General features: G+C 41.6%; 1 protein-coding gene across 1 annotated transcript in view; it reads right to left on the minus strand.

The window, feature by feature from the left end:
* The window catches only part of RYR2 (ryanodine receptor 2), a 908,577-nt gene that overhangs the window by 578,852 nt on the left and 313,338 nt on the right, over window positions 1-16,387 (minus strand). The window contains 2 exon segments of the mRNA XM_030194683.1: window positions 1,684-1,892; window positions 14,608-14,782. Coding sequence (XP_030050543.1) covers window positions 1,684-1,892; window positions 14,608-14,782 — 384 coding nt within the window.

A 16,387-nucleotide genomic window follows, 5' to 3' on the forward strand; every position in this document is an offset into this window, starting at 1 on the left:
TTTATGTATATTACTCCACCGTTCCATTGTTTATGTACTCTATTCAATGTCAAGTGTATTTCATATAACTTTTCATTACCACTGTTTAATTTATTCATGTATATTCCTATATCGATGCAATAACAGTAGTACATATCCATTCGTTTTGCATATCCACTGGCAAATGTAGGGGTCCTTTTATGAATCTGCTGGAAAAGGGGGCCTATGCTGGCATCAAAAACACACACTGAGGCCCCCTTTTACCACAACGGGTATAAGAGAGGTCTTTTTTTTTTTTTTTTAAAGAAATGGCTGTGCGGCAAGTGAAGCACTTGTCGCATGGTCATTTCAGGGGAGAGCACTTACTGCCACTCACGGAGGTGATGATAAGGGCTCCCATGTTAACCCGGTGGTAACCAAGCAGCGCACAGCACTGCCTGAATACCACCAGGTACACATCAGCGCTACAAAAATAAAAATAATTTTGTAGCGCCAGAGATGTCGCACGCTGGATGTGGGAACTCCTGCGTTGGGCTTACTGCTTCTTTGACCCCTTAATGTATTTTATTCACATTTTAAATGTTTTTTCATAATGTTATATAATTTTTATTCTATTGTTTTAGCCTCTTATTATTGTTAAATATAACTATATTCACGTCTATTTTTTTGTTATAGATAGATAGATCGATCTGTTTGTTGTAGACTCCTGAAGCAGGCACTCTAGTGCTGAAACATGGTGCCATATCAAGTCTTTTGTATTGTAATAATAAAGTTTGATTGTTTATCCCAACAACTGTCAAGCCTTTTTCCTTTTCCCGCTTCTTGGTTTGGTTCTAGGACAAAGGGCAGAAGTGATGCCAACTTGCTCCTGTCCATCATGGCTACTCCTTCAAAATGGCTGTCATTAGAGGTCACAGCAGACATTTTGAAGAAGGAGCTCTAATGGGCAAGAGTGAGTAGGCATCGCTCCTACCCTTTGTTTGATAGACCACCAGGGAAGGCCCAGGGTGCTGGAGTCTAAGAGGGAGATAGGATTCTGGAGGGATGCTTTAATGATTGGAGGGGGTCGAAGAGTAGGGTATGGATCTGTGGGGGGAGGGGGGTTGAGAGAGGATCCCATCATGTTGGGGGGAGTTGGGAGAGGGTCGGATTGAGCAGGGGTTGTCTGTAGGGACAAGAGCACATGGACTTACATAGGCCAATTACGGGAAGCTATTTGAGTATCAACTGGTATTCAGTGCTGGCACCCACAGAGCTAAAAGGGCATAGCTAGAACTGCTTTTTATGCAGTCCTATCTGCCTACTTAGCTATGTGGGCACTAGCACTAAATATCACCAGTACTCTTATAACTCCCTAACTCCATCCCCAGACTTCCCTGCCACTGCTCAGAGTTAAGGTGGCCGGTTAGTGCGGACATTCAGTGGCAATGCCTGGTTAAGTGCCACTGAATATCAGCGGCCGGTTTGCTGAGCACAATTTAAACTGGCAGGAGCTCCTCCTACCTGTTTATATCACTTTGAATATCAACTCCAAACTGTACAATATTTTTAACATCTTGAGCAATGCTAAAATTAACATTAGAGCTATTCTATTAGCAATCTGCACTCAAGCGAGACGTCTGATTATCCTGCTTTAATATTAAATTGAGGTGTCGCACAGTGACCAAACAGCTACATAAAACCAAACAGATGCCTCACACAAACCTCAATGTGCTCATGGTTAGGTGGTACTGAAATAAATTGAGGGAGTCTTTTACTCATCCACATGGTGACGTCTCTGTTTGTATTTACAGCAAAAGGTTCATAGCCTTCTTGTAATCCACAAATAGTGAAGTACTTTAGGGTGCTGACATCCTTGCCGTAATTCATTCGTCCCATCTGAGACAAGCCCAGGCTGCATACAGGTACAAACCCTGAGAAGATATAGAGAAACAATAGTACATTTGTATTTCAAAAGCCGAATCAGAGCAGGCCACTCTGAAGGTGCAGGCTAAAAAGCTGCTAAAAAGTACTGAAGAAAGTTTTGAGGCCACTATTTAAAAAAAATAAAACACACACATTTCTTTTACAAGGCTTTCCTTTCCTGCACTTCTAGGAGGCTAACAAATTGACAGGAAATAAATAAACTCCAAGCAAAAACCTGTGCAAATAGCATTGTCTAACTTTCACTTGATTTTTAAGTTTAGCCCTGTCAAGCAAATGTTCCGCACTGTTTTCTGTGGCAATTCCCTTTTCACACCATTTATTCTTCCTTTGGTATTTGTACTTTTCTAAAAAGCTGAAGAAAATTAAAACTTTTTAACAAAAGATGAGGTATTTCAAGATTGAGCAATTGGACTGGCAAGCTTCTTGCATCCCTTTTAACGTAATTGCAAATCTGGCCTTGTGTCTCAAGTGAAAGATACCGAAGACATAGAAGGGCATTTTCAAAAGACCTTCCAAGTCAGAATTGGGCCATCTCACTCATAACAACCAAAAAAGTAAGTCCATCTCACAGCCATTTTGGAACAGGAAAAACATTAGGGTTCCCTGTTCGAAAATATGTGAGAACGACCAAAATGAACAGCCATTTCCAAAATAAAATTTCCAAATTATGAATGCCAAAAAAGCAGGGACAAGGACGTCTATCTGGCCACATTTGAACAACAATGGTCACACAGATGACTCTGCAGAGCAGAGGGGCAGCCTAGAGTATAGTGGACTTAAATCCAGGGCCCCTAGGTTCATATTCCATTGCATTCCATTCCATTATTTAATTGGTGAGCCCTCCAACGACAGGGAAATATCTACTGTACCTGAATGTGCACCACCTCAATAGCCTTCAGGCTTGCAGGTGTCTTCAATATTTAGGTACAGTAGTTATATCTCTGTTTCTGGAGGGCTCATAATTTAAAGGTAAAAAAAAATAGTTGAAGTAGGATTTGAAACTAGGTTCCCTGGTTTACTGTGCACCATTAGTCTACCCTTTAGACCAGCTTGCTGATAAGAATGCCTATAATACTTGATGTTGTCAAGGAGCCTAGTTTCCCTTTCCAGTGTCACTTTCAGGGGTGAGGGACAGGAACAGTAACCACTGGAGGATCAAGGAGGGGTCATGACTTAATCCCTCCACTGGTCAGCTGCTCAATCACAGCAAATTTTATACTCTGGATATGACTGAAACAGGTCTAAGTTAGAACACTCTTCTTTTTTTACTTTGACATTTCTTCCTGTCTGACTGTTGATGCTGGATATCCTAAATTTGGGCCTTCCCTAGTCACTCCCACAAAACGTCAACTCGGGTGCTAAAGAACTCTCTATTCTGGACCCAAGTTTCCCATAGACCTGACAGTTCACACTTTTTAAGACAACACTCTTTATAGGTTCCCGCAGGACCAAGCTGAAATAAAACAACTTTAATACTTTTAACATAAGAGCATTTCTATTACACTTTGTCAAAGAAGCTTGGTCGATGGCAAATTTTAGAGGGAACTGTCATATGATAATTAGCAATGATGCAGTGTGTGTGGGGGGGGGGTGGTGGTAAATGTGATCAATATCCAATGACAACTTGAATAAACATTTATTATTTCTAATACTTATTTAGTAACCAGAGCTTTTCTTGCCTGGAATTCTGCCTTGGGAGCATGGGTCCACCCTCCAGGAGACCTCCAGAAGGTTACTTCTGTCTCAGAGGCAAGATGTCCAATAAAAAAGGTATCATCTTATTTTCTTTTCCATGTTTTATTTTGTTTGATTTCTATTGATAACCTTTAAGAGTGGACTAACATGGCTACCACACCTCTCTACTTAAGAGGCAAGACAGAAAGTGCTACTCCTCCTCTCTTTTTTCTTATCATGTCCATCCTGAATAGATTATAGCCCAGTATAACCATATCCCAGTCATGGCTCTTTGTGAAACACTTTTATGTGATTCCCACCAAATAATCCAAGTGAGCCTCCAGATTCAGAACTTTATTTCCCATATTATGGACATTAGTATATACAGATTTCCAGTTGTTGCTCTTTCTCCCATTTCTATATTTGATGTTTTATTTCTCTGAGAGTTTTCACTTACTTGAAGGCTTTGTTCATCCATTTCTGCCAATCCTAGTTTATAGCCTTCTTCAGCAGGTTAACCAGTCTACTGCAGAAGCCACTTTTCTTGTTCTCTGAGAGGTGGATTCCATCACTGATTAGTAGCCCTTGGAGAATCATCCTATGTTCCAGGAAGCTGAAACACTCTCAGAGACACTGTCCACACATCCATGCACTCATCTCCAGAATGTGAGCCTCTCTGCCCCAGCCTTTACTCTCAACAGGAATGAATGACAAGAACACCACTTGTTCACCTATCTGCTTTGTCTCTCTCCCAGATCCATGAAGTCACTTTTTTTACATTCATAGGGATAGCTACTACATGGATGCTCAGCATTATATAATAGATAGTAAGCTTGATGAGTCTCAGCAAACTCTCTCTAGCATCTCAGATCTTGGCACCAGACAGACAGTACCCTTCCTGGTACATCATGTCTGGTCAGTAGATGGACATATCTGTACCCCTTAAGATGGAGTCACCAACAATCACTATCTTTTTCTTCTTAAAGGTCAATTTTTCCAGTATGGCAGGAGCATTAGTTGGATTGACACTGCCTACAGCATTTCTAAATACGGAGTGGAGGCTTTCTCAGGCATGAGCTGTCTTCCTTTGGAGTGAAAGTCTGTATCATGGAGCCTGTTGAGTCATTTAAATAGTTTTGAATATCAGGTCCCTCGTTCTTAAAAAAATTAGCTAAACCTGACATCATGGGAGTCTCAGCAGTTCTAATATTAGGAATAACAGGAGCTTTTGTTTGACAGGTACTATTAAATACCTTAAACAATTTATTTAAGTCCAGTGGAGAACTGCCAATCAAATGTGAATAGTAAGAGTTCTTGTCACTGATCAATTGACATTTGTAAGTATTGAGCATCTCTTTCCAAATACATTTAAGATCAGCATCCTGACATTTTCTCCAATGGTGCTCTAAAGGTCTGCACTCCTTCTTCTGGTTAAATGCATCTTCTGGAAACCATGGAGCGAGAACATTCCTAGGCTTTGAGGTTAAAGGAGTAATCCTATCTAACAGTTCTGCAACAATATCATTCCAATCTTTTATTGAATCAATAGGGTTAGCAGAAGAAACAGAAAGAAGGAGATTAAGACCAGACCAAAATTGATCTGTCTTTATTTTATGTCTACAGATTTGATATTTCCTAACTTGCTTCTGATTAACATTTTTAACTTTCCAATACAAGGTATAAATTCTAGTACATAATGACCTGTACAATCAAGAGGAGACCAAGATTATTGATCAGTAGAAGCAAAGATATCCATCCAATTGGTGGCCTTGGGTATGACTACTTTGGGCACTATATGGATTAAAATCATAGAAATCTACAACAATGGTTTCATTCCATTTATCTAAATGCAAGTTCACATCAGCTAATGAGCAGGTATTGCACAGGTAGCAACATTGAAAAAGCAGAGCTGGATACAAGCCAGGTACAGAACAGATTTATAGAATGACTTGTTAGACCAGCAAGAATGTGCTGGGCTAACATTCTTGTCCAACGGGCTTCCTCTAAGGATAGGGAGCACCTTCCACCACTTCCACATAAAGGCTCTAGAAATTCTTGACCAGTGGTGGGTATGGAGCCTTCTTGAAATCTGAGGCAATTTATTAAAACTTGCCACATATTTACACCCCCAACCCCTGTCAGCTGAAGATGTCCTGGACCAGAACCCACCTCCTGCTCCGGGCCATGTGAAAACTGGTGCAAGTGTCAGCAGATGGAAGCACACTGATGATTTCTCCAGTATTGATAAAACCTCCATCTTCCAGTAGTAGATCCCAGCCAGCTACACTGAGAATGTGTGCCACCATTGAGTGAAACTGAACTCAAATAGAGTGGGCCCCTGCCTATCCGGATTCACCTGTGGCTATGCCATGTCTGTGTACTACTGTAATTTTAGCAACATGTTAGCAGTTACCACTGATAGCGGCTTATGCTTGGCAACATATGCAATTATCAGTAGTGGACACCTATTCTAGAAAGGGGCTGTGAGGGTTTCATTGATCAGTTAAAGGGGGAGGGTGCAGAAACCAAAACAGGTTTAAGAAATCTTGCTTTAGGGCTGTATAGAAGTTGTGGGTCATCTGCAGGTCAGCAGTCTCTAGATCAGGGAGTCCTGAGTTTGAATCCCAGCATTCCTGACATTAAGAAGCAAAATAAATGCATATTTAGACATGATTTTAACAGGCACCTATGTATCTTTAAAAAATATTAGCATAAGTAGAAAACACAGCACCTAGGATTCAGGTACAAATATTTGTTCCTGCTCAAGGACAGGTTTAAATGTCTGCACATAAAGTTTGCAAGTACATGGGCTGATTAAACTGTTTTGTAAACAACATATGTACTTGTGAACTTGTGTCATGCTCTGTCCAAATCATGCAGTCTGCTAGGCACATACATAAAAGGCCTTTTGCACATGTAGGTAGCCACTTATGCACAAAACTGATTTTATAAAATTGCTCCATGGTGTGGGGAGGAAGTGACATCACCGTGAGCGATGGCAGATGAAGCCTTTAGCTCCTCACTTCCTTAACCTAGTCGACCAAGTATCTCAGGCATCCAGCATATTATTGGGCTTCTCTTGTTATAACTGTTATTTGGGTGACTTACTTACTCTGCTCCCATGTCTGTTCAGGCAAAAGGCGTGGATTTGACCAAGTTTTCCTACGCCACTGCAGTGCAGGCCCTGTGCCAGGAAGCTACTAATATGGTGGATGGTCAACATGTATCGAGGACAGAATCTAGTATGGCTCAGCCACTGGGTCCTGCAAGAGACACAATCCTAGATCCAGAGGGGGAAATCCGAGCCTGGCTGCGTGAAATTAAAGATGTTATTAAAGCTGTCTGTAATGTACTCTCAATTCTGGGAGCAGACCTTAGAAAAAAAATCACGGACCTAGGCTTCAGAATGGAAGAGATGAACCAATGACTGGAGGAACACTAGGAGACATATACAGTATGACCCTAGATAAGCAAATGGGTGACTTTAAAGAAGATGCACGAGATCTGGCTTTCATGTTGGAGGACTTGGAAAATAGATCCACCGTTGCAATATATGAGTCAGAGGTGTTCCAGAATTACCAGAATACTCCAAAAGTAAGTAAGTCATACAAAATATTTCTTCCTATTTTCTTGCAGGGGTTGCCGATGAGGTTTCCCCCGACCAGGTGGACATTGTCCAGGCACACAAATTTCTGGGTGCAGTCCAAACTCAGCATGAGATATTGTGGCATGATTCCAAAATTTTTAGATAAAAGAAGCAGTATTAAAAGTAGCAAAACTGCTGCTAACACATATAAGTACCAGTACTTGCACATTCAAAACCCTGAATGATGCCACCCTTTCTGAACATTTTCTTCTCCTGATATATGTGCTGGAAACTACCATGCATTTCCCAAGTCTACAAAGTGTAAGCCTTTCCTAAAACATTCGGGAAATTGTGCACATCTTGACTTGTATGATCAAATTTAGGAGCTATAGAGGAAAATATAGAAATTCCCACTGCAACAAAAATCCTCAGCAGTGAAGTGAGGTACTAGGATTGGATCTGCATGTACTGTGTTGGGATAGCAATATGTATTTATGGGAAGTTATAATGATATTTTTTGGACTGACAGTTGCACAGGCAGGCCACGGACCCTGATGAAGTGGACGAAACTTTGGCCATTGTCGACCATGGAGAGTGTGAAGAACTGAGCACCTATAAAAGATAAGTTTTTGTCCTGTAGACTTTAAAAATTTCAATAACGTTTGGAGGTTTTTTTGTGCCAATGATGACAGCAAGCACTCCATGAGCCTGATGTAGAGGAGTCTGTTGAGGCTTTTTCCTCCAATATTATGTTAGATGTAGTATGTGTAGTGTATTAAGCTACATTTCCATTTCAGTAAATCTAAGAGAAGATTTTTGTTGCAGTGGGCGCATCTTGACTTGGACATTCTTTTTCTACCTTGACAACTTACGCAAAATTGAGCTTTCAAAGTAGTTTTTGAGATAGTTCAAATTTTAAAAGAATCCATGCTCTTCAGATCATTTGAAACCAGTTAATTAATGCTATTAAAAATGTCATTCTTTGTAAATTGGTGCAACATTCAGAAGGTTGTTATGCTTTTTCTGTCAATATTATTTCTGCAGTGTAACAGGCTCCTTTTACTACAGGTAAGCATGTGCGCCAAGTGCCATGTGACTCATAGGTATAAAATAGGATGTGCAGTATTTACTATGTGCTGTCTGTTAGCATGCGCTAAGCTTTAATAAACAGGACTCTAATCTTAGGAAGTTTGAAGACTGTCATCTTTGTTCATTCACTCTATGGAATCAATTTTTCCAAGAAAGATTTTCTCCATCTTGGACTATGTGACGTGATTTTCATATTAGTCTACTTGAACACATGAAATATAGGTCAGCCAAGAAGCTGTAGGTGATATCTTTTTATCTGACTTGCTTAAAGTCTGATGTGGCAACAAAAACATTTTAAAAACAGAGTAAATCTCAAAGCAAATATTTAAAATGTGAATGGCAACTCTGATACTTATTCTCCAATATTTTTTTTATTATGGCAGTGGTTCTCAATCCAGTCCTCAAGGCACACTCAGTCGGATTGTCAGGATATCCACAATGAATATACATTAGCTAGATTGGCATGTACTGTCTCCTTGGTATTCAAATGTCTCTCGTGCATATTCATTGTGGATTTCCTGAAAATCTGACTGGCTGCTTGTGCCTTGAGGACTGGGTTGAGAACCACTGGATTATTTAAATCAAAGATGATTATGTTGACTTTCTAAAGCAGGCATGGGCAACCTCAGTCCTCAGCTGCAACCCAGTCAGGTTTTCAGGATTTCATCAATGAATATGAATGAAATATATTGCATGCACTGCCTCCATGGTATGCAAATAGATCTGATTCACATTCATTGAAGAAATCCCGAAAACCTGACTGGGTTGTTACCATTGAGGACCCAGGTTGCCCATCCTGGTTTTAATGTATGGTACTGACACCCTAGTAGAAACCATGGAATTTGACGATTCTTTTTCAGTAAGATGAATTTCAACCAAAAGAATAAATGAATCAAATAATGACAGTTAAAAATTGATTCTGATTTCTGATTTCACTTAGTTTGATTTAGAGTACAGTTGAAGGCTATTAAGCTTTGTTCCATTGTCAGTTTAGATTAACAATCCTTCCTGTACCAGATAACAGTTATGCTATCTATGTATGATGGATGCTATATATTATATGGAGTATATTGTTTTTTATGTCTTCACATATTTAACTGAAGCTTCTCTTTATGAGGTTTAGCTGCATTTATATTCTGTGCCATACACTCTCTTTATAAGACTGAGGAGCTGTCAGCCTTTCTCTGTCAGGATTAACAAGTTTTCCAAGTGTTGTTTATCATTTGACTAATCTTGGCGAAACTTCAGCCTTCAAGCTATCCTTTCCATGGGCTAAATTACACAATAACAGTTTCATCAGCAGTGCCTTCACTTAACAGGATATTGAAAGGAAATAAACGGCCCTATTTACTATGCCACGTTACAGGCGTGTTAACGTTTTTAACATGCGTTAACCATGTGCGTACGTTAACTGTGTATGCCGCCTACAATATCCCTATAGGTGCCTACACGGTTAGCACATGCGCTAATTGTAGGTGTGTTAAAAATGCTAACGCGCCTTAGTAATCAGGGCCCAAAGAGATTAGAAAATAAATATTGCAACCAACCAGAAAACTGGTTTACAGTCTAAAAACAAACAGGGGAAAGAACTCCATTAGTAATAGCATACAGCAAAGAGAGAAAAAGAAAGGGGGGAGGGGCACGTCACACACAAACCATCCAAGGTAGTGTACTGAATCCCACCTGACCCAGCTCAAGGCTCAAAGGCTTCTGAAAAGCCATGTTTTCACTTTAGATTTCAAGGCTTTCAAAAAATGTTCAACACAAATAACTAAAGGAAGCGAGCTCCAGAGTGCCGTGGCAGTGAAAAAGAACGCACTGTGTCTTGTGGATTTGAAATGCGCAGCCTGTGGCCCAGGTAGGACCATCCTATGATCATTCAGGGACCTAAGAACATAGGCTTGGGATTAAGGGATAGTTAAAGATGCAAGATATGGAGGAACTCCCATACTAAAAGCCTGAAACACTAACAACAGGATTTTAAATTTGACTCGATAGGCGTTCTTTTTGATGTGTTCTCACAATTGTTTTAGGCTGTCTCAGAAGAACTCCTGACGAAGGCCTTGGATGCTGAAACACGGCCGTATTGGGTTCAGTTTGTCAACATTGGATGAATAAACAACTTTGTAATACACTTGAGAACTTTAGTTGGCATCTTCCACTCCTGTATTTTATTGTGTAGCACAAGCTACATCTGGAAAATCTGTAATTTAGCACCACAAAACAGGAAATCCTTCTTTTTGAAGTAACAACTTTATAATTCTCACAGGTGAAAGACATTAAGAGGGTGGCTCATTCAGAGATGTTATTCTGAGTCGTTTCTAATAAATTAGTTAAGTCAAAAGGCTCACTAATTTGGTATTTGCTGTCACAAAATGCCTAGCCACCTGCCTGGAGTTACCTCACGGCCACTTAGAGGTCTATCTCCAGCACAGCTCAGGTCTGCCTGCACCTGCCGCTCGTGCACTACACTAGCACCCTCCTCCCATCGACTGGGTCACAACTGCCTCTGGGTGAGTCTCCCCCTCTGAAATTATCGCCAATGATTTCTAGGTTACTAGAGCCACACTCCCAGTGATCCCACAGTTTCCAGAAAGCACTCAAAGACCTAACACACAAACCAACAGGATTCTTTATCAGTCCAGACAGGCAGAACGAACAAACAAATGTGTTTATTCTGAGAACATGGAACAGTGGACAAAAAATGTGCAAATAGCAAACAGTAACAAGTAACAGAAAAATGGATCAATTAGAAAACTAACTAAACATCTATATACTGTCTAAACAGTACCTGAGAAGATCAGGACATATAATTGTTCACAGAGCCTTAGCAAAGAGATCAGTCTCCCTCTTCCTTCAGGCTAAGACTGAAACAACAGCCAGCTACTGTTGGGTAATTTCAAAACTCCAAGCCAATCAGAGCCCAGAACAGTCAGGTTTCAAATAAAAACTGGTTACATCACTGCGAGGCACTTCCTATTATTTGTGTGCCAACTAAAAGAAAGAGAAGTCAGCCCTCTGTAACAGATTTAAGCACAAACATGCACCATCTGCTGGCCAAACAGGAGAAATAGACTTCAGACATAATTAAAATAGGAAAATATCCAATATATTTTACAGGCTTAAAGCACACTGTTCCTTCTCATGTGCCAATATTCCACATCTAACCAGATAACTTTAGCAGCCATACAGCCGCATAAATAGCTGTCCTGTTTTTGACTGCTAAAAAGTTAACCGGTTAGTGCTGAATATCCCCCACATATTCAATGCCGGTTGCTGAAAATGGACCGGCATTGAATATCTGGGTTTAACATCGGCAGCAGACAGAAAAAGCGCTGCCTGCCATCAGCTGAATATCAGGCCCTTAGTGATTCCACAGAAAACAATTTAATCAGTCTAATCTCTATTTAGGTACTTGCAGCTTTCACCTTTACCCTCTCAATGTCGGGAGTTAGGGGTCCTTTTACTAAGGTGCACTGAAAAATGGCTTGTGGTAGTGTAGGCGTGGGTTTCGGGTGTGCGCCAATCCATTTTCAGTGTGCCTGTAAAAAAGGCCTTTTAAAATTTTTTGCCGAAAATGGATGTGCGGCAAAATCAAAATTCAAAATTCGTAAGGTCCTCTTATAATTTTTCACAATCCTCTCGCGATTTAACAACTTTGAATAACTTTGTGTCATCAGCAAATTTAATTACCTCACTAGTTACTCCCATCTCTAGATCATTTATAAATATGTAAAAAAGCAGCAGTCCTAGCACAGACCCCTGAGGAATCCCACTATCTACCCTTCTCCATTGAGAATATTGACCATTTACCCTACTCTCTGTTTTCTATTTTTTAACCAGTTTTTAATCCACAATAGGACACTACCTCCTATCCCATGACTCTCCAATTTCTTCTGGAGTCTTTCACGAGGTACTTTGTCAAACGCCTTTTGAAAATCTAGGATTTCAAATTGCCTACGAAGAGACAGACTATTCTTAATTGATGTTAAACCTGTTGCTTGCAATACCTCAACTTGGGTTTCAACAGATGATGGCCTATCTCCCGTTTTTGTAATCTTATTATCAGTTTCTTCCAAACAAGTCGCAACTTGAGAAGAAAATCTACAAAGCCTAGTCACTGGCCCTTTAACCAGATCTTCCAGATCAATGAACTATCTTCCAAATATCTTCCAGCGTTACACCAGTTGACGGAGGCAACGTGGAGGGACATAATCGAATGGGGCTGGACATCTATATGGGCGTCCATCTCTAAGGCCAGCCCTATAAAGCAGCATACTCAACCGTATTATTGAAACAAGATGGCCAGCCATTTTTCATTTCGATAATACGGTCGGGGCCGGTCAAATCTCAAATTTGGGCCGGCAATCGCCGGCGTTAGAGATGGCCGCCATTGGTTTTTGCCGATAATGGAAACTAATGGCAGCTATCTGAAACCCGGCCAAATCCATTCCCTTTGGTCATGGAAGGAGCCAGCATTTATAGTGCACTGGTCACACTCACATGCCGGGACACCAACCGGGCACCCTAGGGGGCACTGCAGTTGAATTCACAAATTGATCCCAGGTGCATAGCTCCCTTACCTTGGGTGCTGAGCCCCCCAACCTCCCCCCCAAAACCCTCTACCCACAACTGTACACCACTACCATAGCCCTTAAAGGGTAAAGGAGGGCACCTACATGTGGGTACAGTGGGTTTGTGGTGGGTTTTGGAGGGCTCCCATTTACCACCACAAGTGTAACAGGTAGGGGGGGATGGACCTGGGTCCGCCTGCCTGAAGTGCACTGCAGTACCCACTAAAAACTGCTCCAGGGACCTGCATAGTGCTGTGATGGAGCTGGGTATGACATTTGAGGATGGCATAGAGGCTGGCACAAAAATGGTTAATTTTTTTTTTTTTTTGGGTGGGAGAGGGGTGGTGACCACTGGGGCAGTAAGGGGAGGTGATCCCCGATTCCCTCCGGTGGTCATCTGGTCAGTTGGGGCACTTTTTTGAGGATTGGTCCTAAAAATAAATGGACCAAGTAAAGCCGGCCAAGTGCTCGTCAGAGCCGGCCTTCTTTTTTCCATTATCGGCCGAAACGTCCATCTCGTAACCACGCCCCATCCCACCTCCGGTACCCTGCTGAGATGCCCCCTTGAACTCTGGCCGGCCCTGCAACGGAAAGCAGTTGAAGCTGGCCAAAATCGGCTTTCAATTATACCAATTTGGCCGGGTTTAGGAGATGGCCGGCCAGCCCCCGATTTGTGTCGCCACTTCCCTTATCACTAAGAGTCACCAGTTGCAAAGACTTAATTATACACTTCTCGGTAGATACAGGTTGATTTTAGGTAGCCTGTTGCATTTCACATGAGAAAGAAGAATCATCTTGGGTATCACTTAACCCCAATGAGCTCAATGGAGGCATAGGAGGAGATAGAGTAGCTCTCTCCCCAGATGTCAGAGAGGCATCTGAAACAGGGCTGGAAGACAAATTTCCCTGAAACCCCTAGGCAGGAACAATATGCTTATCCATTGGTCTTTTTATACCTCCCAGAGGAAGAGTCTTGCCCTTGTTTTTGCATTTCCTCTTTCTCTTCATCATTTCTATGAAATAGATCAAAAGTAGAAAAACCTGGAAAACTCCACTGGCAAAGGTACTCCCCAGACTCCAGGCTCCCCTTGGGTTCCAAAGAGGTGTGCCCTTAAGTCATACCCCTTTGGGTCATGATGCTGCAGATGCACACCTGCAGTTGTGCCCCACAAGAATGGCACGCTTTTGTGTGGTCACGATCAGACCTGAAAGATGACATCACAGGAATTTGACCAAACTGCCTATAGATCCAATATACCATCACCAGAAGCCTCTTAACAGCAGCAACTGTGTAGCGCTTCTGCTTCAACTCTGCTGCAGGAGTGTCGCACTTTTGAGTGATCCTGGTTGGCCCTGAAAGATGATGTCACAGGGGCTTGACCACACTGCTTGTAGCCAGAAGCCTTTTAATAGCAGTTACTGCATAGCTCTTCCTCTCTGCAGGAATAAACTTTCATCTTACCCAATATTGCAATGCTTCAAATATCTTTGTAAATTAACAGGTCAAAAAACATAATATTTCAGTCATTATTAGTCACAAAACTGCAATGTATCATGTTATCAATAACATGGTTTCTTAAGAATTACCATAGATGGGCTATAATTTTCTGTCAGGTAAAACTGTATTGCAGTGCTATTTTTCTCCTGTTAACACTAACTGCATTGTGTCCAAGAGATAGATTAAGAAAATTTCGATCAATATCATGTCTAGTCATCCAGCATAATCAGCATTAAATGTCAAGCATGTACAGTAAGAATGTAAATAATGTAAATACTTACCATCACCAACCTCAAAATCCTTGAATGCAAGTTCTGACCCAGAGTCATCAAGGAGGACTTCTCCATTCAGGGTGAACATCATGGTACGTTCATTCATGTCAACCATGCATCCCATTACATCTCCTGCCTGCCAGGATCGACCAAAATGCTCATTGCCCTGGTGCCATCGCTGAGCCTGAAATGGACAAGGAAATAACAAGTTATTAATCTAGATACCTGTAACATTGAAATTAATGGCTCCAAACAATGCTTATCATTAATACAAGTAGGCTTAGCAAGTAGAAAGCCTCTGGCCAATATTCAGCTGGCAGGGATCAGAACTGACTGCCGCTGGCTACATTAAATCTGAATATTCAGTGCTGGGTTATGTTTGGGTACCAGCATTGACTATCTGGCCATGACCAGGCATGTGCTGGCCACTGGCATTTATGTATGTCCTGACTGAATATTGTCTGGGATCCACATAAAGGGGTTCCATCAAGTCCTCCAACACCTCCCCTTGTTCCAATCTCCCCAAAGCCCCTGTTCTGATCTCACCCAACTCAGCTCCCCTTGTTCCAATCCCCCCACCTGACTCAGAGCCCCCTGTTCTGTCCCCCCCCTGTTCCAGTCCCAACTAAGAATCCTCCTAATCCCCTCCATCCAACTGAGAACAGCAGCATTTACATGTGTGGATTACATACAGGATTTGCTCTGAGGAGGAAGGAGAGGAAGTAGTGCCACAGAAACCCGATGGTACTTCCCACCCGCAGCACACCATCATATCTGGTGCTACAAAAATATATTTAATTTATAGCACCGGTGTGTACCCAGCGATAATCGGGCAGAACCAAGCACTGCCCTGTTACCACCAGGTTAGCGCTGGAGCCCTTACCGCCACCTCAATGGGCAGCGGTAAGGGCTCCCCCAGAAATGGCCATGCAGCAAGTGCTTCTCTTGCCACATCGCCATTTCTTTAAAAAAAGAATGACCTACCTTTTAGCAACTGTGGAAAAGGGGGGCCTCCGTGCATGTCAAAAACAGGCACCAACATCAGTGCAAGCCCCTTTTTGCCGCACCTTGGCATGGTGTTATAGAGCACCTTCATTTCTGTGCCTAACTGGCATTAGTTAGATGCAAGCATTTACTCCAGCGTTTTGCAGCTGTAAAACTTGTGCCCAAAGTAGATATGAAATGCGCACTGAAATTTCCTGTTTTTTTCTGCTTATCTTTCCTTGCCATCAATACTAAATGACACAGGAAATGTTTTTGATATTTTCCATATCATTTCAAGGAAATGCACATCCCTAAGAGAACTCCCCTATTGGCTAATGATATCAGTTGCACATAAAACATCATCTGCTTCAGATTCTAGGGGAAAGGGGTTATTTTAACCAATAGCCGCTAAACATTTCTAGAAGTCACACCGAGATCTGCAAAAAACCAGGGCTGTGGAGTTGGTACATCAAACCTTCGACACAAACTCCTCTATTTTTCTACTGTCCAACTCCGATTCCGACTGATATTAGTATTTAAAATTATTTGTACTTTATCTAAAGTACTGGTAAATACAACTTATATTACTGCTTTCAAAATCTGCACCCTGGTTCATAAAATCATCTATGGCGAAGCCCCGGGATACATGACAGATCTCATAGACCTACCAACCAGAAATACAACAGGATCCGAAGCCCCGGGATACATGACAGACCTCATAGACCTACCAACCAGAAACACAACAGGATCAACACGAACATTCCTAAATCTCCATTACCCAAGCTACAAAGGACTCAAATACAAA

This window comes from Microcaecilia unicolor, chromosome 3 (assembly GCF_901765095.1).
Source record: "Microcaecilia unicolor chromosome 3, aMicUni1.1, whole genome shotgun sequence".
In the NCBI taxonomy this organism is placed as follows: Eukaryota; Metazoa; Chordata; class Amphibia; order Gymnophiona; family Siphonopidae; genus Microcaecilia; species Microcaecilia unicolor.